This window comes from Etheostoma cragini, chromosome 6 (assembly GCF_013103735.1).
Source record: "Etheostoma cragini isolate CJK2018 chromosome 6, CSU_Ecrag_1.0, whole genome shotgun sequence".
NCBI classification, from domain to species: Eukaryota; Metazoa; Chordata; class Actinopteri; order Perciformes; family Percidae; genus Etheostoma; species Etheostoma cragini.
In genome coordinates, this window is record NC_048412.1 from 4735341 (window position 1) to 4758213 (window position 22873).

Consider the following 22873-nt stretch of genomic DNA (forward strand, 5'->3'; position numbering starts at 1 on the left):
GTAAAGTAGAAATATCAGAAAAATCTACTTGAGTACAGTAACGAAGTATTTGTACTTCGTTACTTCCCATCTCTGCCCTAGATGCAATGCAAGACAAGCGCGTCCATTGTAATCAAGTGAGGTTGCTTTTTTTTAGAAGTTTACCTCTTCTAATAAATTAAAAAAATATAGCATTAATTTAGTAAGAAAAGGAAATATCAAACAAGAATATGCGTATTAGGTATACATACATTTTATTTTCTTTATATTAAAGTCCGGCCACCTGCATTCATGCTTAAAAAAATTCTGGCCCTTGGAAAAATGGAGTTGATGACCCCTGGTATAGCTTTATGGCTAATGGCACAACACACAGTGGCGGTGGCTAGCTAGGTTATAACCATTTTCTGAAGCTTCATGGTAGGTGTGGCATATATTTTCCTGCTTTTTTGTCCTTTGCCAATCACACCCATGATATTTCTTTCAGGGCAGTAAAAATGTAGAAGGGGCCAGCAAAACTGATCTATTGGCTTTGCGGGCCAGTGGGGATTTTTTATGTTGAGCCCTGGTCCTGAGACAACTCTTGTTGTGAGTTGACACTAAATAAAATTTAATTGTAGTATTGCTGTTCACACAGGAGGAGAAGATTGAACAAGCCAGCAGTAACTGCACGTTTCACAGTGACTCATCTTGGAAGGCTCCCACCAATAGCCACATCCTGATGAGGGCTTCCCAGGTCTCCTCAGAGTTTAAGCAGGGGGACCAAAGCTACCTGCGACTGAGTTTTGGGCAGTTTTTTGGACAACGCTCTGAAGCCTTGGGCTGTCTGGGCATCACTGACGATGTGGACGGGGTTAAACGGGTCAGTAAAATTGCTTTCTTAGGTTGTTACAGAAATTTAAAAAAGTGCTCTCTGTCTCCTGTTTTTTTTTTTTTTTTATGTTAAGAATGCATTTATAGATAAAGCCATAGAAGAGATGTGCAACATTGATTTGCAGATGGCGTCTGATAGCTGACAAGGTGTCGCTGACAAGGTGTAGCTGACAATTTATGTTGTTAGCAGGTGATTTCAGAAATAATTATGCTGAAGAAAATTGTTTAAAAAAATAAAATTGTCAAAACATTTGTACAGCTTAATGGTGTAAACTTGAAAGTCCTTTTGACTAACCTGCATTAAAAGTTTGGTCTTTGTTCCTTTAGCCATCCTTTGGCTACATCATTACCTCTCCAGAGAAAAGGGAACCATTTCCCCTAATTCACCCCTCCGAGCTCTCTGCCAGAGGCAACTCTCCTCACAACGACACCTTGGAACTCAGCAAAGCAGACAAAACACTCAACCCAGGTGTGTTCACAGTATTGCTGATTTTTGAAGAATCACTTTTTAGCCTCATACAGTAGTATGTGATGTTTTCTGTGCTTTTGCTTATTTTAAAATGATTTAAACTGTCTTTTCCTTCTTATATTTCCTACCATCTCCTTGCAGAGGACCTGGACAAAACTCTTGAGGCACCAGGTGAAATAATGTCACCGAAAGGAGATACAGATTCAGAACAATGTGAACAGGAGGTATGGGAAATTTTTTGATATGTTGACATTTCAATATTTCTATGTAGGGTTACATGCACGGTGGTATTTCTTTTTAACATAAAATCACTTCTTCTCTTTAGGAACATGTTGTTAGAGCTGCCCACAGTGAGGGCTTTTGCTCTGATTCAAGCTTGGGTAACCAAAGCTGTGTGTCCCCCAACAATAACAGCAGCCATCTGATGCTTAGTATCAGCACAATTGCTTCAGCCATTGCTGATGCCTCAATTAGCACTGACCCATCACAGTTGGCTGCCATGATCATGGAGCTGTCAAAAAGAAGTAGGTTAAGGAATCGACCTGAGACTGCACAACCTGCTGGACTTGTTGTCAACTGCACAGAGGAACCACACTCAGCTAAACCTGTAAGAGTTTTTTTTTTTGTTTTTTTTTATACATGTTTAGTAGTATGTATTTTGATTTCATCAATACACTGCGAAAGCACTCTCAACCTTTCTGGAGTTAACACATAAATTGTAATCAAATGGCATAACCCAGGACTAGTGCCCCAATCCCGGCATTCCGTATTAAGCCTGACGAGCAAGACATACAGCTTTGCCCCTTAACTCCTGCTATCTGTGTGTCAAAATCCCTTCTCTACAGGAAAAAAACAAGAACAATCTCTTAGCCAACATTACTTACTGAAAATGGCAAGTTTCGATAAAAATATTGGATCATTATTTAATGCAGGCCTGCTTGTTTCTGTCCGTGAATGATTGTAAAAATTTAGAAAGAATATTTTTATGGCAATAACTTTATAACCATGACTATTTGACTATATGGCTATCTTGCAGAAGCACTGTTGCTGAATCTGGACATTAGCCCTTCCCAAGACGATTGTGATTGGTTTTTAAAAAATTGCAAACATCCCAGTTTTTTATTTTTTCTCTCCTATAATGTACAGTATCTGTGGTGTGAACAGACCTTCTTTCATCTGGAGATAGTAGGGGTGTGATGAGACTCGTGACATTTTAATTTTCCGAGATCAACATATCTTGGAGATAGGTGTGCCAATGCAAGACTATTTAGTTTAGGACCTGATATTCTTCCAAATGTATTTTAAAGTAATTCTGTATCCATACATAGTATCACTGGAATATACTAGGAGAGGCTTAAAATCCTGTGCATATAATAAGACTTTCTGCTCCTAGTCATAGAGTAACTCTCCTCTAACTTTACCACTGTTTGACAGTATTGTGATTCTTGCAGATAGATCACAAGTGTTTCAAGTCACCACAATGAGCATTGGAGATAGGGGGACTCCTGCATTTTAGGCCAAAGGCAAATATCCAGAACTGTAATTAATAGTTTCTGCATTTTAGGCCAAAGGCAAATATCCAGAACTGTAATTAATAGTTTGTGCAAAGGCCAAGGGGGAAACATAAAGAAGCCTAATCCATTTAAATTTTTTTAAATACACAAAATCCAAAATTTGACAGGGTTAGGGTTGAGAAGTGGAAATCCCACTCAAACCTTTCTGCATCCAAAGTTATAAGCACTTCAGGAACCAGGTGAATATATGATGTTAAACATTCTTCTGACGTTGTAAAAACATCGTGTTGAGTCTGTGATCTTCATGTATGACTGTCGGTAGCACGTTTTCTAATCTTTATGACTACATTCCGAAGACTCACAGGCCTTTTATGATGAATACTGATCTTTTTAATGGATGAAATAAATTGATGCCCTGATAAAATGTTTAAACAAACAAGATGGGCTGCTATCTCTGTCATGAATGTTTTATAAATCTTAGACAGAGATTTAGTAAAACATCTTAGAGCATTGTAGTATCCCCATTGCTTAATTGATCTCTTCTAGAAAATGATAGGCTTCTCTAACAATTCTTATTTGTCCTCGCTAATAAAAAGGGTTTCCAGTTCATCAGAAACTTTGTCTGTATTGACTCAATATCTCCACTTGATTTTGTGTATAAATTGGAGCTAATTAAATATTATTGGCCGACCAATCGGTCTGGCCAATGTAATCTGCAAATATTGGCCTATCACAAACATATCTGTATCTATTGTAGGGGCAAAAATGTTTTCTGTTACACTGATACCCTTTTTAAATATTTATGCACAATTTTAAATGAACAATGTTTTGTCCTCAATTTCTTGTTCTTTCCCTACATAGTTCCTACCTGAGCCAGATCAGAGCGACATACTGGACCCTTTTGTTGGGGAGCTTAGTGACTTCGACATGGAGAAATACTTGAAAAAGACTGATCAGTCAAGCAGCACGGATGCCTCTGTAGCAAACACTACCTTTGATCTCACGGGCTGGGCTGACAACCTCAACAGCTCTCGAAGAAACCCTCAGACAGGATATCTTGAGGAACGAGGGAGCTCAGCTCAGCGAATGGATAGTGAGACTCCACAGAAACCCACAAGTACTGACGCAAAAGACGGAGGAGGAGAGAGAACATTAACCACTACCTCCTCTGCAGTGCCTCCTCCAAATGCATTATCTCCAGGTCATGAGGGTCATCCAAAAAGAAACTCTATTCCTTGTCCTCGGACATCTTTCAGCTCTGCCAGTAAGTCTGTGGGCTCAGGGCAGTCTTCCATTGTCACACATCCTGCAGACAAATTGACAGCATGTGGTAACTTTACTTATTCTGCTATCACTACTTGTGGTTCCTCAGGCAGGACCCTCGCAGAAAATGGAATCAAGCCAGGAGAACTGAACCCACAAGCATCAAACACTATTTGTTCTTCCTTAGAAACATCACAAATAAGTGATAAAGGTTCTGCTGTTTCACCCGGCTTGCCAAGAACCCCACCAGAACTGAGGAAAGGGAAGTCAGGTCTGCCTTGTTTTAAAGGTTCCTCTTCTTTGCCACAGAGGGTGAGGAGTGCAGGCCAACAGAAACAAGTCAGACTGAGTAATTCAGAGAAGAAACTACCACCCAGCAATGTTATGGATGCTGCACTACCTTGTAACGCTGTGGAGATGCCTATTGGCTTCTCTTCTCAGAACAACCACCCTCCACATGGCCCTGCATCTGGTGAGTGAAAATATCATACTTCTATGTTAAAGCAAGGGAATATATAGCACAATTCAGACACAAGGCAATACAAAGTGCTTTAAATGAGCAGAAACAAAAAAAGCAAAAAATAATAAACTGGTCATAAAACAAAAATGCAAAAAACAAAATTACTGTAAACCAGAGCCAAAATCAAAGCAGAGGTGATGTTCCAATTTCTTGTTTTGGTGAGGACTCTAAAACACAGCAGTGTTTTAAATACACTGCAGTTGACAGATTTTTTTTTCTTTTACAGAGAACTGTACACACTGTTACAATAATCAAATCTACTATATACAGTTGAAACCAGAAGTTAAATACACTATATAAAAAGACACATATGCTTTTTCCTCACTGTCTGACAGGAAATCAGACTATCACTGTTCCGGGTTTACTGTATGTCCGTTACGATTACCAAAATTATTTATATTTGCTAAATGCCAATTAGAGACACACTTGTGGATGTTTTTTTAATGCACACCTGAAACACACTGCTTCTTTGTATAACATCATGGGAAAGTAAAAGGAAATCAGCCAAGAAATCAGGAAGAGAATTGTGGACTTACACAAGTCTGGTTCATCCATGGGTGCAATTTCTAGATGCCTGAAGGTGCCACGTTCATCTGTTCAAACAATTATTAGCGTAAGTATAAACACCATGGGAATGTCCAGCCATCATACTGCTCAGGAAGGAAACGGGTTCTGTGTCCCATAGATGAACATGCTTTGGTCCAACCCAAGAACAAAGCGAAACACCTTGTGAATATGCTGGCTGAAGCTATTCAGTCATTATCCACAGTGACACAAATACTGTACCGACATGGGCTAAAAGGCCACTCTGCTAGGAAGAAGCTATTACTCAAAAGAATATATAAAAAAAAAAAGCTTGATTACAGTTTGCAAATGCACACAAGGACAAAGACGTAAATTTTTTGGAGGCATGTTCTGTGGTGTGTGAAACTAAAATTAAATTGTTTGGCCATAATGACCATTTTTATGTTTGGAGGGAAAAGGGGGACGCTTGCAAGCTTGAGAACACCATCCCAACTGTGAAATACAGGGGTGGCAGCATCATGTTGTGAGGTTGTTTTGCTGCAGGAGGGACTGGTGCACTTAATAAAATAGATCATAAGGAGAGAACATTATGTACAAATACTGAAGAAATCAGCCAAGAAGTTAAAGCTTGGGCGCCAATGGGTCTTCCTAGTGGACAATGACCTGAAGCCTACTGCCAAACTGGTCACAAATTGGCTTAAGGATAACAAAGTCAATGTCTTGCAGTGGCCATCACAGCGCCCTAATCTCAATCTTATTGAAAATGTATGGGCAGAGCTCCGGCGGCTTACAAACTTGCTCAGTTACACCAGTTCTGTCAGAAGGAATGGGCCAAAATTCCTGCCAACTATTGTGAGAACCTTGTGGAAGGACATCCTAAACGTTTGACCCAAGTCACACAGTTTAAAGGTAATCATAACAAATACTGATGAAATGTATGAAAACTTCGGACTTAAATTTTTTTTTTTAAATTGTCTAAATTAAAGCTGCAGGAAGCGTTGGACAAGGCCCTTGCTAATATGCATGCGTCTGGGTTACTGGCAGACGCCACTACTTGCGACCGTGCATTTGTGCGGCTCTCAGACACTGCAAATCGTCACCGAACTCCCTGCTGAGTGGCTTATGCATAGAGGGCGATCCGAAGTAGGGGGCGGTCCGAAGTAGGTGGCGGTCCTTCACCTCTGTCAGCGCTCGGGCCCTAAATAGTTACTTCAGAAAGTAACTAATACGTTACTTTTAAGTTTTTAACATTTTTAAATGCTCAAATGTGACCCCACCTCCACCCCACTTTTATGGAACTTAAAATGCATGCGCATTTTGAGGAAGCTCTTATAGAATATTTACTCTGCTCTATTAGATGCATGTACAGTGTCTTGAATAAGTTTGCACACCCATACTAAAGTTGATTAAAAAAGGGAATAAAAAAAAAATCTTTTGGAAATTGATCTTAATGCCTTGATGGAAAAAATTTTAGGAAAATTGAACCTATTAAGGAAACCAATTTTCCTTGACTGACTGCCTCGTTTCTTGTTGTTCTCACACCCTACCAAGTCACCTCAAAAATTCCTTCATGTGTTTACATGAACTGTGTGTTGTATTGTGCATTATGTTGTGACGTTGTATTGTATCTTATTATGTTGCTGTCCTGCATGAATCCTTTTCAGAGTGTGTGTGTGGCGGCGCTATAAATAGCTGCGGCCCTGAGGCTCTATCTAAACTGCATTTCGTTGCCCTGTATGTGTAATGACAATAAAGTTGAATCTAATCTAATTAATTAAAGAAAACCGCCAGTAAGGTCCTGGTTTTATACTCACAGCAAATGAGTCCCCAACCCGTTACGACCGGCTCACAGGCCACAACAAAAGACGGAGATGCTCAGCAACGTAACTATAATAAAGTGACATTTTTTTAATAATGATGCAAACAAGAGCACGATGAGGTGTGATTGTCCGCATCGGTGATGAATGAAGGTGACTGGATGTAATGGAGAATGTGAGATGCATGTTGTCAGTAGTTAACAAAGGGAAAACTCAAACAGAGATAAAACGTGTTGGCGCGCCGTTGGGAGAATGCGTCCGCCTTGTCTTTGGGGCAGGCGGGGTTAAATAGTCTGGGAAGACCGGCCAGGTGATCACAGTTATCTCATTATCGCCTCCGCTACACCTGCAAGTTAACAAGACAAACCACAGTACACATGTAGGACAGCCGAGGGCCGGCACACCAACAAACATATCATTTTTATAGCTAGTGTTTGTGTGTATGCAGTATTTGTTATATAGTTGTGAGGAATAGTTTAAATTTTCTCACATCGCTACAGGGTTTGCTCCCCTAGCCACTGTACCCTCCCGAGTTAACCCACGTGGCTGTGGTGTTGCCTTCTTCTTCCTTCCCAGACGTTGTATTGGTTCTCACACCAACGTCTTCCATCTGCACTGCTGTTGGGGTCTTCACTATTGAACCATAGCTGGGGCTATTTACCCAAAGCTGGGACAGTGGTTGACGGGCATCAGGGCGTTTCTACTCTCCAATAGGCCTGCATGCTGCGTCTCTGGGGCCCACTGCTACTCCGAGATCCTGTACAACTTAGCCTAGAACCACAAGCAGAGAGTGGTGAGCAGAAGCAACATGTAGCATGTAGCACACAGACAGAAAGACCCACAAGCATGCATGTACAGACCCACAACCTCGCGCACACAGAGACACACACACACACACACACACACACACACGGACCCACATGCACACACACACACACGGACCCACATGCACACACACACACACGGACCAACATGCTCGCAAGCACAGACAGACTGACCTACAAACAAACAGACAGACTCGCATACAGAAAAACAGACAGACCCACACACAGACAGACAGAAAGATACTATACCAGTACAAATTCATTTTCTCTTCCTCAGCCAGGCAGAAGCTTTTTGTACCACTTCTTCTTCTTCTTTGTCTTATGCATTACCTGGCTCTGAAGATCTTCCAGCTGGGACCTTAAGGTGCTCTCAGTCCTCTCCCACTCCTGCTTTTTCCTGCTGAGTCAGCTTCAGGCTTTCTGTGGCCCAAAGGAGGGATGATGTTTCCTCCTTGTACTGGTTGAGATGACTCTCCAGCTGTTGTTCATATTTTTTCTTAAGAGCATCCATGAGGTTCTTGTTGTTTTGGTTCTGCATCTCTAGCTGGGCTATATGGGAAGCCTGGGATCTTTCCAGAATCTCCTTTGCCTCTTTGTCCTGTTTTAGGAGAGCTTCCTCCACCTGGCTCAATTTATCCTTTAGCTCCTGAGCTTGAGCCCTCTCAATCTCCAGCTGGCTCTCCAACATCACGTTGGTGGTCTTACATACTGTGAGCATCTGTCTCTCTTCTCAACGCTTCAACTTCTGAGTTGCCACAATATTTTTAAGGGCCTGCATCTCTCCCTTCAACTGCTTTAAATCAACTTTCAGGGCTTCAGTAAAGAAGGTCTGCAGGTCCAGATCTTTTGGGGCTTTTTCCAACTGGGATTTTAGACACTCTGTTTTCCCTTGTGTGGAGTGGATACGTTCAGGCAGAGCCTCATCCAGCTGGGCTCTATGGGAAGCCTGGGATCTTTCCTGTATCTCCTTTGCCTCCTTCTCCTGTTCTAGGAGAGCTACCTCCATCTTTCTCAATTTGTCCTTCAGCTCCTGAGCTTGAGCCCTTTCCATCTCCGGAAAGGTCTTACTTACCTTGAGCTTCTGTCTCTCTTTACAAAACTCCGTCTTCTGAGTCTTCACTTCCTTTTTCAGGGCCTCCTCCTTTCCCTTAATCTGCTACAATTCAACCTTCAGGTCTTCAGTACTGAAGTACTGCAGGTCAAGATCTTTTGGATTTTTTCGCAGCCTGTTGCTGATTTTTCCCAGCTGGGATTTCAGATGCTCTGTTTCCCTGGGTGGGGAGGGGACAGTTTCAGCAAGCTGAACTTTCAAGTCACAGATCTTCCTCTTGGCTCCAACTGCTGCCCTCTCTCTTTTTTTGGAGCTGATTGAGGAGATCGGCCAACAAGTCCTCTGATCAGGTGAACTCTCCCCTCAGATTCATATTGGGTGAGCGTCGCCTCGCTGGCCTTCAGTTCACACCGTACTTGTTCTTCAAGGTAACTGAGATAGAAATTGATTGGTTGAATCTCGCTTGAGTTGAAATCCATGTTTTCCAGTTTTTTTTCTCCTGTTGCAATATGCACCTTTAGATTGTCACAGTCAAATGACTCTGTTACAAACTGCTGTTTGAGTGAGTTGGGTCCCAGTATTCTGTGTGTTGTTATGACAACATGTATTATGTTTTCAATCCAAATGGTTATTGATTCTATTCCATTCTATCTTGGATTCTATTGTTGCTATGAGACACCAGTTTGTTTATGTTTAAATATACAGTATGAATGTAATGTTTTTTGATGATTCCTAAAGTATGGCGGAAATAACACTTTTATGAAATATGGAAAGGAAAAAGATGAGCAGTCCACAAGTACGCACCAGTTGGAACGTCATTTTCTCTAACTCCAAAACCCCCCAAAAATGTAGTTTGTGTGTGTGCGCTTCTGTCTTTGTGTGACCCAACCTGCTCCTTTTCCTTAAAAAGCTTTCATATGGATGTATATTTTAAAATTCTGCATTTTTGTCAAATAAAAAGGAGAAAGCATGATGCCTTCTATTCCTAGATCTAGATAAGGTTACCAGTACTAATCGTAACTAACGACTTGATCACTGTCACTAGATAGAATTCCTCATTTGACCTCACGTCTGGCAGGTTTGAAATTAGAGGGCTGCTGGCCTTTCCACCTCTTCCTCATTCAGTCAGTCGCCATAACTCTAGTACTAGGCTGAGGCTACTCTCCCCAACGTGACGTTTTAAAAATTATATACATTATTGCGTGATTTTTGTATTTTTTGTAATTTGTTTTCACCCAGTGGTGGTTAACCTGCAAATTATGAAAGGGGCGTGGTCTGTGTACATGGGTGTGGATAGAGTATGGGGGGGGGCGGCTCAATGTCACATGTAAACCATATATTCTAAGTTTCATGTAAATCTGGATGTTTACCAAGATACAACTATTCCTGTTACAACAGCCACCTACAGGAAGTTGGTCCTCTATAACTTGCGCATTGTGTTAGCTATCGCGACGGTCCACCAAGTCTATATCCAAGTTTTGTGCAGATAGGATTCAAAGCCCAGGAGGAGTTAGACAAAGTATGTTTGTGCGGAAGAACTGTCATGTTTGTTGGCAATCGGAATAAATCTTGGCCAGATATGCAACTTCCTCTTTCAACAACCTGGTTTTATTATGTTTATATAGTTTTATTTCATTTAGACTAATAGCCGGTTTGATTTTCATTGAGAGATGATTTTATGGAAAGTATTCCATTCCAATCTTTATGTATCTCTATGTATGATGAAGATGTGATGATATGTGGTGATATGGGGATTTTAATTCCAAAGGCTAAGGGAACTTTATCAGGATGCATAGTATCCTGGATCCATGAAATAACTGTCCGTTAATAATAAAAATCTGCCTGCCTCTATGGGAATTTAACATAGGGGTATGTATACTTATGCCCCCTCTATTTCAAGGAAGAGCATTTATTTATGTACAATACATCATGCATTCACAAAGAAAATTGGTGTACTTAAAGGTTGGATTTTACCTCATTTTTTAATCAAGGCATTAAGATAAAAGAATGTATTCCTCTTTTTACTCAACTTAAGCATGGGCATGTAATCTTATGAGCACCACTGTATACACACAGTATAGTGTCTTTCCAAAATCTCAAAATTGTTTGATTTGGTAGAAAAGAGTTCAGGTGCTTCTGGTATAAGGCCTGTGCGTTTTTGCCTTTTTTAGTAGTGATATAAGAGAAAAAGATTGTTTTGCATTTGTTAGTACTACGTTATAAGTGCAAATAATATCCTTAAAATTTTCATAGTAAAAATGGAGATTTAATTTTCACCTTTTGTGTTCTGCATTTAGACGTTCTCTTTACTGAAGCTTCATTAGTGTGTCATAACTTTGCAGGGGCAAGAGCATCAGAGAGATCAGATTAATAGTTTTAGGGCTTAAGTTATCCACCATATCATTTAAAAAGAGTGCATGATTGGCAGAGAAAGCTTCAGTGAACAGTTTGCTGGAGTTTTCAGTGATGATCTCTCTTTATACTTAAGCGCAAAGTTCCTAGGTCAAGAGTGTGACCTCTCTTGGTTGTGGGCTCTGACACATGCTGGGTCTACCCATAGCTATACAAAATGCAAGATAATTCGATAGCACTGCTGTCCTCAACATAGATGTTAAATTCACTAACCATAAGTATGCTGTCAAAGTCAATACAGATAGTCAACAGTAGTTCAGTGTAGTCATCGTAACAAGTGGCAGAATGTCTTGGTGGCCTATATGATACAAAAAAAGCTTGAGGGGAGAAATTGAACTGAAGAGCCACATATTCCGAAGAAGCAAATTTATGTATTGGTATTTTATTGCATTGGAAGGCATCAAATAAAACCTCCTTTATTTCTCCTAAAGAACTGAAGTTGGAAGGAGCTGATTCAATTAGAAAGACTCTGTTTTCTTTTTCTTCTTTAACAAGTTTCAGTTTAAAATCCAAGTTGTGGTTGTTCTTGAATGTCAGATCTTGTCGGGGATCTGACATGTAAGATATAAACTTAACAAAATATTTTATCAGGGTATTTGCATAAAGATTATACTTTTTCCTCTGCACATCACACTTGTAATCCGTAAAGTTCATGGAAGTGCAAAAGCTTTAGATTAGTGGTAAGAATATTTCACAAGATTACAAAGTATCTCCACTGTGAGAATATTGAGATGACATTTTCAATGTGTGTGGTAACAATAACTTTGTTCTTCAGATTTGCTGAAGGGTTCTCAGCCCTGTGTGGAGGAGACGCAGTGCAACTTCAGACCCTCCACCTCTCCGCTTACTCACTCCTCTCCAAGTCAGACCTCCATTCCCAGTGCTGATAGGTATTGTATCATAAATGGTCTAGATAAATAAAGAAAACACATTAATCTTAACCCTCATGTTGTCCTCGGGTCAAATTTACCAATTTTCCCATATCAGTATCTTTTTTAACTACCCAATTGTAATTACCCAAAATCTAATGATTGATTCCACACAACACTCTTTGGCAAATCTCTGCTTTCGTTAATTTTGGGGTGTCATATTGAATTTTACAGCATTGGAAAAGAAAAAAATTGAACGTATTCCAGTCTGTGATTATCCATCAGCTTCTATTCCTTTAAGTTTAGTCTAAATAATAAATTCTGCTTTTCCAACTCACACATTAAGTATAGTTTCCTGTAAATGAGGTTTATTGACCACAAATTCCAAAAATAACTGTAAAACTCAAGTTAATAAGTGTTATTTAGTGTCAAAAGCTTTTAAAAAAGGGACAAATATGTAAGAAAAAGTTTAAAACATTGATAAAAAGCTGGAAACAAAGTGTTAATGTGATGGGAAGACAACACAAGGGTTAAATAATCTGTTGTATTGAAATGTTTAAATGGTTTGCATATGATCCGGATTTTTTACCGAATAACTGTGACACAAGGTTCAAAACTTGGACAAACAATGGGCTTACAGCATACTGCACACTCCTAGAGTGACTGCAATCTCCTTCGGACTGGGGCTCCATGCAAAATCTCACCTCGTGGGGGTCTTAATGATCCTAAGAAAGGTGAGAAATCAGCCCAGAACTACACGGGAGGAGCTGTAAGAAGCATATCAAGGTTCTGGTGTGGCCTAGCCAGTCTCAAGACCTAAACCCAATAGAGAAACTTTGGAGGGAGCTAAAACTCTGTGTTTCTTAGCAACAGCCCAGAAACCTGAATGATCTAGAGAAGATGTGTGTGGCGGAGTGGGCCAATATCCTTTCTGCAGTGTGTGCAAACCTGGTGAAAAACTACAGGAAACATTTGACCTCTGGAATTGCAAACAAAGGCTACTGTACCAAATATTAACATTGATTTTCTCAGGTGTTCAAATACTTATTTGCAGCTGTATCAAACAAGTAAATAGTTTAAAAAATCATACATTGTGATTTCTGGATATTTTTTTTTAGATTATGTCTGTCACAGTGGACATGTACCTACGATGACAATTTCAGACCCTTCCATGATTTTTAAGTGGGAGAACTTGCAAATAAGCAGGGTGTTCAAATGCTTATTTTCGTGTGTCTGTGTGTGATTTGTTTTATCAGCACGCTACATAGTCACGGAGTGTGCATACGTACATGCTTGGTTACAAGCTCTGATGGCAGTCAAAAACCCTGCATTGTGGCTCCAAACAGGAACTATTAGGATGAGAAGTGTGGATGAGGGGGAGAATATTTCAAGCAGCCCTTTTGAAACTAAAGAGCAGAGGTGGTGAAGTCTCAACAGCACCTGCTAGCAGCAAACAAAACAGAAGATATGCATGCTCAATTGCATTCAGTTGGAGTGGGACGGGTGAGGTCGACAATAAATACACCTGCCTCCTATGTTTACTGTCTGTAGCTAAAAAGAGTAGGACCATGTTAACATGGGTCATATTGTTGGTACTTTAATTGGGCCTAATAATTGAGAATAATATAAATTTGTCACATGCAATCATAAAAATACAATTCATGTGATACATATATGATGTGATACATATTGCATTATTACTACTGACAGACACTGGAGGTTTGTATTTCGAGCCACTCTTTATTCATTACTTCGCTCCTGTTTTGTCTTTTCTTCTCAGTATGGTATCACCTGCTTCATCCAGTGGTGGTCTGGCAGACAAACATCCAGGTATGGACCTTTCACCTGAGTCGATCTGCTTCAGCCCTAGTCTCAGCAGGCTCACATACATCTCAATGAATGATAGCACTGTCATGCCTTCACCTGAGAGGAAAAAGGTACAGTAGAATAAAGTGAAACATACAAAACCTTGGCAGCAATAGCACTGAATGTTCCTTTCTTTTCATGAGACATGAATTTCTGTGAAATAGTCAGGTCCCTATTATGTGTTGTTCTAATTGTCTTTGGTTGTTGTCTTGTTGCTTACCATAGAATAACTGTTCCATGGCACTGAGCACCACCATCATCAGAATCAGTCCAACTCCCCCTGTGGAACCAGATGCTGACCTTGATATTCTTGGCCTGCCCAAAAACCTGGACAAGGTCAAACCAGAGCATTCTAAAAGTCTGGACCCACTACCAGTACAGCCGTGTAAAAGCCCGGAGCCCTCACGTAGTGCTTCTGTTCTGAGCTGTACTCGCAGCCAGAGTGAATGTAACCACCACTACCCCAGGGACAGAACTGGTGATCTTTCAGCAGGGTGCAGGAACCACAAGCACCTTTCTGAGTCTAATGTAAGGCAGCTCACCAAAGTCGACTCAGGCTATTGCAGTAATCTGAACATTCAGCAAACTAGCAACACTGCAACTTCTAAAAGTTCCCAGAAGTGGGGAGCTCCTAGCACAGTGTCAACATCTGTGTATGCTAGTGGCCTTTGCATGCCTCCATCCTACTCATCAGAGGGACTTCACTACGTGCCCATCCCCAGCTTTAAGCCACAATGTGCTGGCTTGATTGACCTTCCCCACCAAGGAGATATGCAGTCCCTCCTGGCCAATCGCTGGGTCAACCCTCAGCTGACTCAACCGTATTTGGGACCTGAAGTTCCAATGCAAACAGGTTCTTATCATGTGGGAGCAACAGGAAACAGTCTCTACAGTGTGTCCTCTACAGGCATGGTTTTTCTCTGTTTTATAAATAAATGCGCTTAGTTATGTATTACAAAACTGTAAAATACCTAGAAAAACATTGATCAGTAGAAAGGAACTTGGAAAGCGCAAACCTCAGCCAAGACAAATGGTGAATTCACATGCTCCTTGGATGGTCCCAGTCTTCATGAGCTTTAAGTCATAATGTGGGAATAACATGGACGCTACAAAAAAGATGTGTTTAATTGCGCAGAGCAAATAAACAACATGTTGCTAGCTTTTTCCAGTATTTGCATGACAAATAGGAGGAAGTGTATAAGGTAAGCCATGAAATGTGACTGGGAACCCCTTTTCCGATAATGCTGGCGCTACATGAATGCACTATGTTACATTGTTAATGACAGTGAAAATTTGCAGAGTAACAGAATAGTAATTGGGATCTTCTCCAAAATTCAATGGGTTTTTCCTTGGCCCGTACACCCTTAACCAAGTTTCATTAAAATCGGGCCAGTAGTTTTTTCTGTAATCCTGCTGACAGACAAAAGACAAAACACACCACACAGAACACATGACCTCTTTGGCGGAGGTTGTAATAAAGTATACTTGTTTAATTTATTTAGCCACCTTATACTTTTTTTATTTTATTTTATTGTTCATGCACACCCAACAGTAATTTCACAGTAAGACATCCCACATCAGGTCCTCTGGGTATTTCTAAGTCTCCTGGGTCTTATCCCCTCCCTAGACCCCATCGGCATCAGCATGACATGGGAATGATAGGCAAACCCCCCCCCCCCCAATCCTTTTGCCTATTTTAATATATAGTGTGTACACTCTTGACATTAGGATTTGACTGTCTTATTAATATTCGTCATCATACCTTACCTAATCATAAATGTTGGCTGCAGTTTGTTTAATACAAGAAAGTTGTCATTGCTGCAATACATTAGCGTTGTAAGTCTGCATCATATTGTCATCACTTTCAAAAGTGCACTGCTTACCATTTATTCTGCTTGGAGGGGCAGCTTTTCCTTGTATCAGCTGCTGTATAACCTTTTCACTGTCTTCTACAGGCCAAGTGGTGGTGCCGGAAGAACTGCGGTTCCCTCACAACTGCTGTGTAGGCATCGCTTCACAAACCTCCCTCAGCCTCTTCAACCCCTCTGAGAGATGGCAGCAAGTGTCAATCTCTGTCACTAACCTGGTTATTGACGGAGAAAAGGTAAACAGAAAGCACAGAATAGTGACTGATTCTATGCAAAATTTATATGCTAAGAGTATCTTCAAAATTGTGTCCAAAACCCCTAAAATTTTAGACAGGTCTGCTGCTAATTAGTTGCCTTAAAACTTTGAGACAACTAATGACTCACTAATTATTAAATATCTGTCTAAATCAGCTGACAATACTCATTTAATTATCACTTTTTAATTCTGTCTTTGATGCCAATCCCTACAGGTGGATAGCATGCTGTACCAGTGGCTTATAGTGAAGAACAAGACGATCATTGCCCCCAAGAGTACAGAGGAGCAGAAGGTGTTGTTCATCCCTCCACAGGCTGGTGTCTACCACTGTATGTTCAGTGTTTGCTCCTGGCCTGCATCCACAGAGACCAATGTTGCTGCAGGGGCCAACATCTTTGCTAAAAAGGTGGTGCTTGTTGCCATAGCAGAGAATCCTGCACTAGAGGTGAGGGCTTATAGTTCAAAGGCCGCACTCGTAACCCAAAATAAACAGGCCTCCTGTATAACCTTGCAAATGTACAAAAAGCCTGTGTAAGCTGGTTCTCACACAGAATTTGATGTATAAAAATGAACTTGACATGAGAATGTGCATATTTTACCTGAAATGTGCCAAAAGCATCTGACAGTTACTGCCGGAGGTCTGATGTTGACTATGAAAACATAGATAATTCAGTGTTTCCCACAAGTTCAGAATTTACTAGTGGTGGTGGTTGGCGCAGGATGTGACTGCGTAATGGCTTACGTAATCTTTAACATGAGACCCCTGAACCAAAAGAAATAAGGCAAATTAAAATACTCAAGGGTTGATATTCATGTATCCACATGGTGTTTTAAAGTGAAAAGGCAGTTACAGGTAATGGATGAAGAATAAAAGTACTTAAGACAGGATTTTAAATACATTTTGATTCTCAGGTGGAAGTAGGCATGTCTGGCGGTCTGGATTTTGGAGACCTTCCAGGAGGCAGTGCCAAATCCCTTCCTCTCAACCTGATCAACAGGACTCATGCTACAGTGCCCATCCGTCTGATTATCAGTGCAGTAAGTCAACAGCACAGTTGTAAATATTCTTAGACAATTTCAAACACACATTGTAGCTTCCAGCAGAGACAGTTATATACTTTAAGTTCATTAAAAGAATAGTTTAATTCAATAAGAAATTATGTTTGAATATAGCGTTATATATTTAGGGTTTCTCTGCATTTTCTTTTGTTTTGAAGTATGTGTTTGTGAGCTGATCTGTACAGGTGGTTATATATAGCGGAACTATTGTGCGGTATATAAAGGGCATTTATTGGTCTTCCTGGATGTCATCAAACATGCCTTTACACCATGCCGTGAGAACTTGGTATAAAAGCTCTTCACTGATAAATACAGAAAGCATTCAAATCTCAAGTCAAAGATTTGCCAAACCGAGCTAACGTTACCTCTTAAAAGAACAACAGTACTCCCGTACACGAACAGCAAACCGTAAGTCTGTCTACCGTACTGTTGTTCTTTTAAGCAGTAACGTTAGCTAGGTTTGGCAAATCGTTGACTTGAGATTTGAATGCTTTCGGTATTTATCAGTGAAGAGCATTTATACCAAGTTCTCACGGCATAGTGTAAAGGCATGGTGTAAAGGCATGTTTGATGACATCCAGGAAGACCAATAAATGCCCGTAAATAAGAACGCCTTGTGTCCGTGTTGGTTAACTGGAGGGAGCTACACACATACTGTATACTGATCCACAACAGTTATACAATGACCTCCAGTGGCAACTATGTAGTTTGTACAAGTGCTGCACAATAAAGCCATATATCAAATCAAGCCAGGGTATTAGCCAGTGTACTGCTTGCCGAGCCTGAGTTTACTCCCTATCGGTGTTAACGCTATAGTACATAAAGTTTCTGTCTACCCCATGAGGATTTTTAAGTAATGACAGCAAAACTGTTCCGTTATTGCATACCAACCCAACCCCATGAGGTTGCGTGTAACCAAGGAGGACATGGAGAATTAAGTAGTGAACTCCTACTTCTAGTGCACACACAGGCTGTGTGCAGAGAAGAGAGCTGCTTCTCTGTGTGAGATTAATTTTACAAGGTGTGTCTGTCAGTCAGCTTCAATTGCATATATTAACTTACAATAGGTGTATTCTCATGACCATGACAAACTGCAAGAAACCATTTCCTAATAAAACACTAAAAAACAGTTATGACAAAGTTATAAAAGCTGTTAACACTTATGTAAATTACACTGCATATAACATTGTTTTGGCTGGGCTTTCAAAAATGCTGCTGTTACTGCCCTCAGGTCTAGGGGAACCTGGACCAGCAGCAAGACACATGAAGAAAAAGCAAAAAGTTTTCCAAACACTTATTTTTCTTAATTTTGGGGTTCCAGGAAGAAACTTCTCCTTACTTTGCTTTTGCAACGCAGCAGCAACACAACAGTGAGAATATTAAATTGTAACTGGTGGTTCTCATTTCTCCAGAATGCTTCAGCATGGAGATGCTTCACTTTTTCCAAGCACCCTGTTACCATTACATCTGAGGCAACACAGCAAGCTGGACACATGGCCCCAGTGTCCTCTCCTTCAGTGATGAATCACGTTATGCATGCCAACTATGGAGAGGTTAGAATTGACCAAATTATTAAACCTTATTCAGCATCTCAGTCACTGACTTATATTATTATTGTTTAATGATGCATGTTTTTGTTTCATGTTTTCTCTAAAGCTTTCTAAGGTAATGGTGGTACAGTATTTACCTAAATTAATTAATGTTTTTTTGAGTAATTTCTGAAAGAGCAGATGTGGGTAAAACTGTTTCTGTTCCAATTCTCTATATCATTTGTTCAGCAGTGAAAATGGCATCATCAGTTGCATGTTAACTTTTACTTCATTTTTTCAGAATCCACAGGGCTTCATGGTGTGGGTTCACTTCAAGGCGCCTCAGAAGTACACAGTTTCTTCAGGTAATCAACCAGATTGAGTCTCATACATCGTCGCAAAAATTCCTTGGTTGATAACATTCATTAAACTGATGTGGTGCAAAATGTACCCTTTTTTTGACCACGAAAGAATTTTTTAAATGGTTAAAAAATGCCACATGAGGATACTAAGACCTTAATGAACACCTTCATGATTCACAATCTTGTTACAATTCTTTTTCATGTTGGTTTTTAAGACTATTTAGCAAGTTGCTGATCAGTACAACCAAACAAATTTCCCTATTTAAATATAGCCATGCATGGTAACGAAACACCACACCAAAGTCTGTGAGGAAATTTAACTATAAAGTTTCTTTCGATATTTATCAGTTATTTTTACCAAATATTTGTCTTACTTTTTGAAAAGTTGAGATGGATTAAACTTCTGTAGAAACTCACGGCTAATTAACAGACCTGCTAAAGTAAAGTAATGGGGGGTAAAAAATAGTGAGTGTTGATGCAGTGTCACCTGGGGCCGTACCGTCAGAAGTAAGGAAAAAAGTGGTTTGTTGTTTTTTTGTCTCGCCACAGCAAGGAATTCATGGATTGCAACGGGAGGGGGTCAAGTATCCTCATCACGGAGATGGTTGACAAAATACATAATTTCAATTCAATTTTTTTTATAGTATCAAATCACAACAAGAGTTTATCTCAAGACACTTTACAGAGCAGGTCTAGACCACATTCTAGAATCCACAAGGACCCAACAGTCCAGTAGTTTCCTACAGAGCAAGCAACAGTGCGACAGTGGTGAGGAAAAACTTCCTTTTAAGCAGAAACCTCGGTCAGACCCAGGCTCTTGGTAGGCGGTGTCTGACGACGGGTTGGGATTAGAATGAAGAATTTGTTTGTAGTAGTTCTTTGTAGCATAGCAGGGCACTGTGGGCGTTACAAGGCACAGCAGGACGTAGCTGGGCACCGCAGAGCGTAGCAGGATGTAACATGGCATCGCAGGACATGTAGCGGGACCATGGACAGCTGCTACCCTGATTTTTGGCGCCTCCCTGATCCGAGGAAACATGCTGGGGGGAAAAGAACATAAGGACTCCGGGGAATGACTCCCCGGAGCTAGGTTAGTAACAAGCATTCCTGGGACATGGATGCACACAAATGGAAAGATCGAAAGATAGATGAGAGAGGAGCTCAGTGTGTCAAAGGAAGTCCCCCCAGCAGTCTAAAACCATTACAGCATAACTAAGAGAGACAGGGTAAAGAGAGAGATAATAGGTTATGTTGCACTGTCAAGCATTTCAACAGAGGATGTTTACCTGAACAGCAACTTGCAAAAACCTGCATGGTCCTGGCCGTAATAGTAAGATGTTAAATAATTTCTTAAATACATTTATAAATGTAACCCCGTTGACATTTTTAACAGGCACAATATTCAATTCAATTTTATTTATAGTATCAATTCATAACAAGAGTTATCTCGAGACACTTAACAGATAGAGGAGGTCTAGACCACTCTCCAGAATTTACAAGGACCCAACAGTTCTAGTAGTTTCCTCCAGAGCAAGCAACAGTGCGACAGTGGCAAGGAAAAACGTCCTTTTAGGCAGAAACCTCGGACAGACCCAGGCTGTTGGTAGGCGGTGTCTGACGGGCCGGTTGGGGTTAGAATGAAGAGTGGAAATAACAAAAGTAGAAAAATAGTAGTTTGTAGCAGTTGTTTGTCCAAAATGGACAAAGCTTTACCTTGTTATATTTTTACTTTGTAAATGTAAATTATGTGGAAGATATTGGCAAAACAATAATGTTCAATACTTTCTTTTCTTCCAAAGAAGCTTAATTGGACTGCACCTGAGCCGGGACCATCTCTGATTAGGGTTGGGTACCAAAATCGCTTTTTTTTAGTACTGACCGAATTACGTCTGTACTACAGAGGACTGATTCAAGTTAAATTAAACTGTTCCAAATTTCTGTACCCGTGTAAGGGCAAGCTCATGAGTCATTACTGCATGTTGACAGAGAGCGGGGCTCAAGTCTGACTTAAACAAAGTGAAACTGTCAACTCTGCAGTTGTTTTTAAAGTGCTCCTATTTAGCTTTTTTACGTTTCCTCTTTCCTTTATTATATATCTTGTTTGTAAACCTATCTCATGCGCAAAGAGAAAAAGCACAAAGTCAGCACAAAGTCCACACAAAGGGACTTGTCATCTCGAACAGAAAACACTGTTCATAAACTGCTGCAGACAGCGTTTGCTGCAATATAATATTAATGGCAAACCGAAAGTGGTCGTGGTGCAGTTACACTTCCTCTGGGACAGGCAGGCACACCAGTGTTGACTGCCTGAGAGGCTGGAGGATGTAAGGCAAGGTTACTTTCTTTCTATAGCACATTTCAGCAAAGATTAAAATTGCATAAAACATAAAGAGCAGTTAAAAGAGAGAAAATGATAGAATAAGAAAAAAGAATAAGATGCAAATAGAAGAACAAAATTTACAGGGCAGTGTGTGAAATTAATAATTATTTGATTTAATAGGTTGCACAGACAGGTTTGGGAGATGAAGAGGTTTTATTTTGTGTAGTTTGTAAAATCTTAATAAATAAAATTTTTGAAGTAAATAAGATAAATTGGTTTGGAATTATTTAAGTACCAAAAAAATCTACAGTTTTTCGGCGAATTTTGGTACTGGAAACAATGCGAAGGGTACCCAACCCTATCTCTGAGCTCCGAGTCACCATCCACCATCCACCATCTGAGCCACGTGTGGACCATTTATACAATAGGATATGTGTCGTTGTGGCAAAATACCCTAACTCCGTGTGGTTGCGCTTTTCAGGAGAGCTTGGTCCGGCTGATGAGTACATTGCTCGGGTGGACATTGAAGTGGACTCTCCTGGTCCGAGTCATGTGATCAGGAGTATTCCTCTCCGCGCCAGGTCTGGAACTGCAAGGGTCCATGCTCCTAAAGACCTGCAGGTAGTAAAACTCAACCGGTTGTCATTCAGAAGGCATAAAATACGGACGGTTGGTCAGGTGCCTTTGTTGTTGTTTTGACAGTAAAGGAGACCCTTACCCGTGTTATATGACGGAAAAGGTCTCCTTTACCATCATATAACAACAACAAAGGCAAACGTCCGTATTTTAGGAGATGGGAGTGAGAATGTGTTGTAAAACTGCCACGTTGCTTTTTTAAGACGGATAGTGTTGCTGTTCACACCATTACATTGCAAATACTTATTATTATTATTATTATTATTATTATTATTATTATAATAACACATGTTATGCATTGTCTTGTGACAACTCTTCTTAGCACTGATATTTTCTGGTATTGCATTGGCTAAGGTAGGGCGATGTCCCCTAAATTGGCAGTTGACGATGTTTACAGTGAAACATCGCGATGGACAATGATATCTCTTTACGTAAAAAAATGTTCTACTACTTTGGGCTAACAGTTAACATAGAAACGATCAGACATAAATTTAAATGCACTCTGTAAATGGACAGTATTTACGGTGGCCGACAGGGGCAAACGCCGTGCAATGTAGAGGGAGCGCTTAGTGGAACAGCTTGATTTTCAGAGTGAGAAATCTCAGTACGGTTTGCATCCACTTTGAGATCTGCAAAGAATTGAGTATATATTTGAGATGTTTTCTTTCGTTTGGTGGGTGTGTCTTGGCTCAGGTAACAGGTGATACTCAATCAGCAGAGACGTGTCTGTTAACTCGTGGTAATAAAACATTTAAAACTTTTATCAGTGTTTAGCGTTGACGATTGTAACTTCTCTGAGAGCACGGTTCCCCAAACGGTACGTGTTTTTCCACAACGTGTTTTCATGAATTGTTTTTTATGAAT

At 40.3% G+C, this 22873-nt stretch overlaps 1 protein-coding gene across 5 annotated transcripts in view; it reads left to right on the forward strand.

Moving 5' to 3' along the window:
• The window catches only part of cep192 (centrosomal protein 192), an 86469-nt gene that overhangs the window by 29980 nt on the left and 33616 nt on the right, over positions 1-22873 (forward strand). For all 5 annotated transcript variants that reach the window (XR_004656952.1, XM_034873840.1, XM_034873841.1 and 2 more), the window contains 14 exons: positions 614-838; positions 1177-1318; positions 1460-1542; positions 1644-1925; positions 3694-4567; positions 12020-12134; positions 13894-14050; positions 14205-14886; positions 15935-16083; positions 16318-16548; positions 17016-17141; positions 18575-18715; positions 18993-19056; positions 21855-21994. Coding sequence is in view for 4 of the 5 variants with exons in the window: in XM_034873840.1 (XP_034729731.1) it covers positions 614-838; positions 1177-1318; positions 1460-1542; positions 1644-1925; positions 3694-4567; positions 12020-12134; positions 13894-14050; positions 14205-14886; positions 15935-16083; positions 16318-16548; positions 17016-17141; positions 18575-18715; positions 18993-19056; positions 21855-21994 (3411 nt within the window). In the remaining variant the exon portion in view is untranslated. The remainder of the gene's footprint in view (positions 1-613; positions 839-1176; positions 1319-1459; positions 1543-1643; positions 1926-3693; positions 4568-12019; positions 12135-13893; positions 14051-14204; positions 14887-15934; positions 16084-16317; positions 16549-17015; positions 17142-18574; positions 18716-18992; positions 19057-21854; positions 21995-22873) is intronic.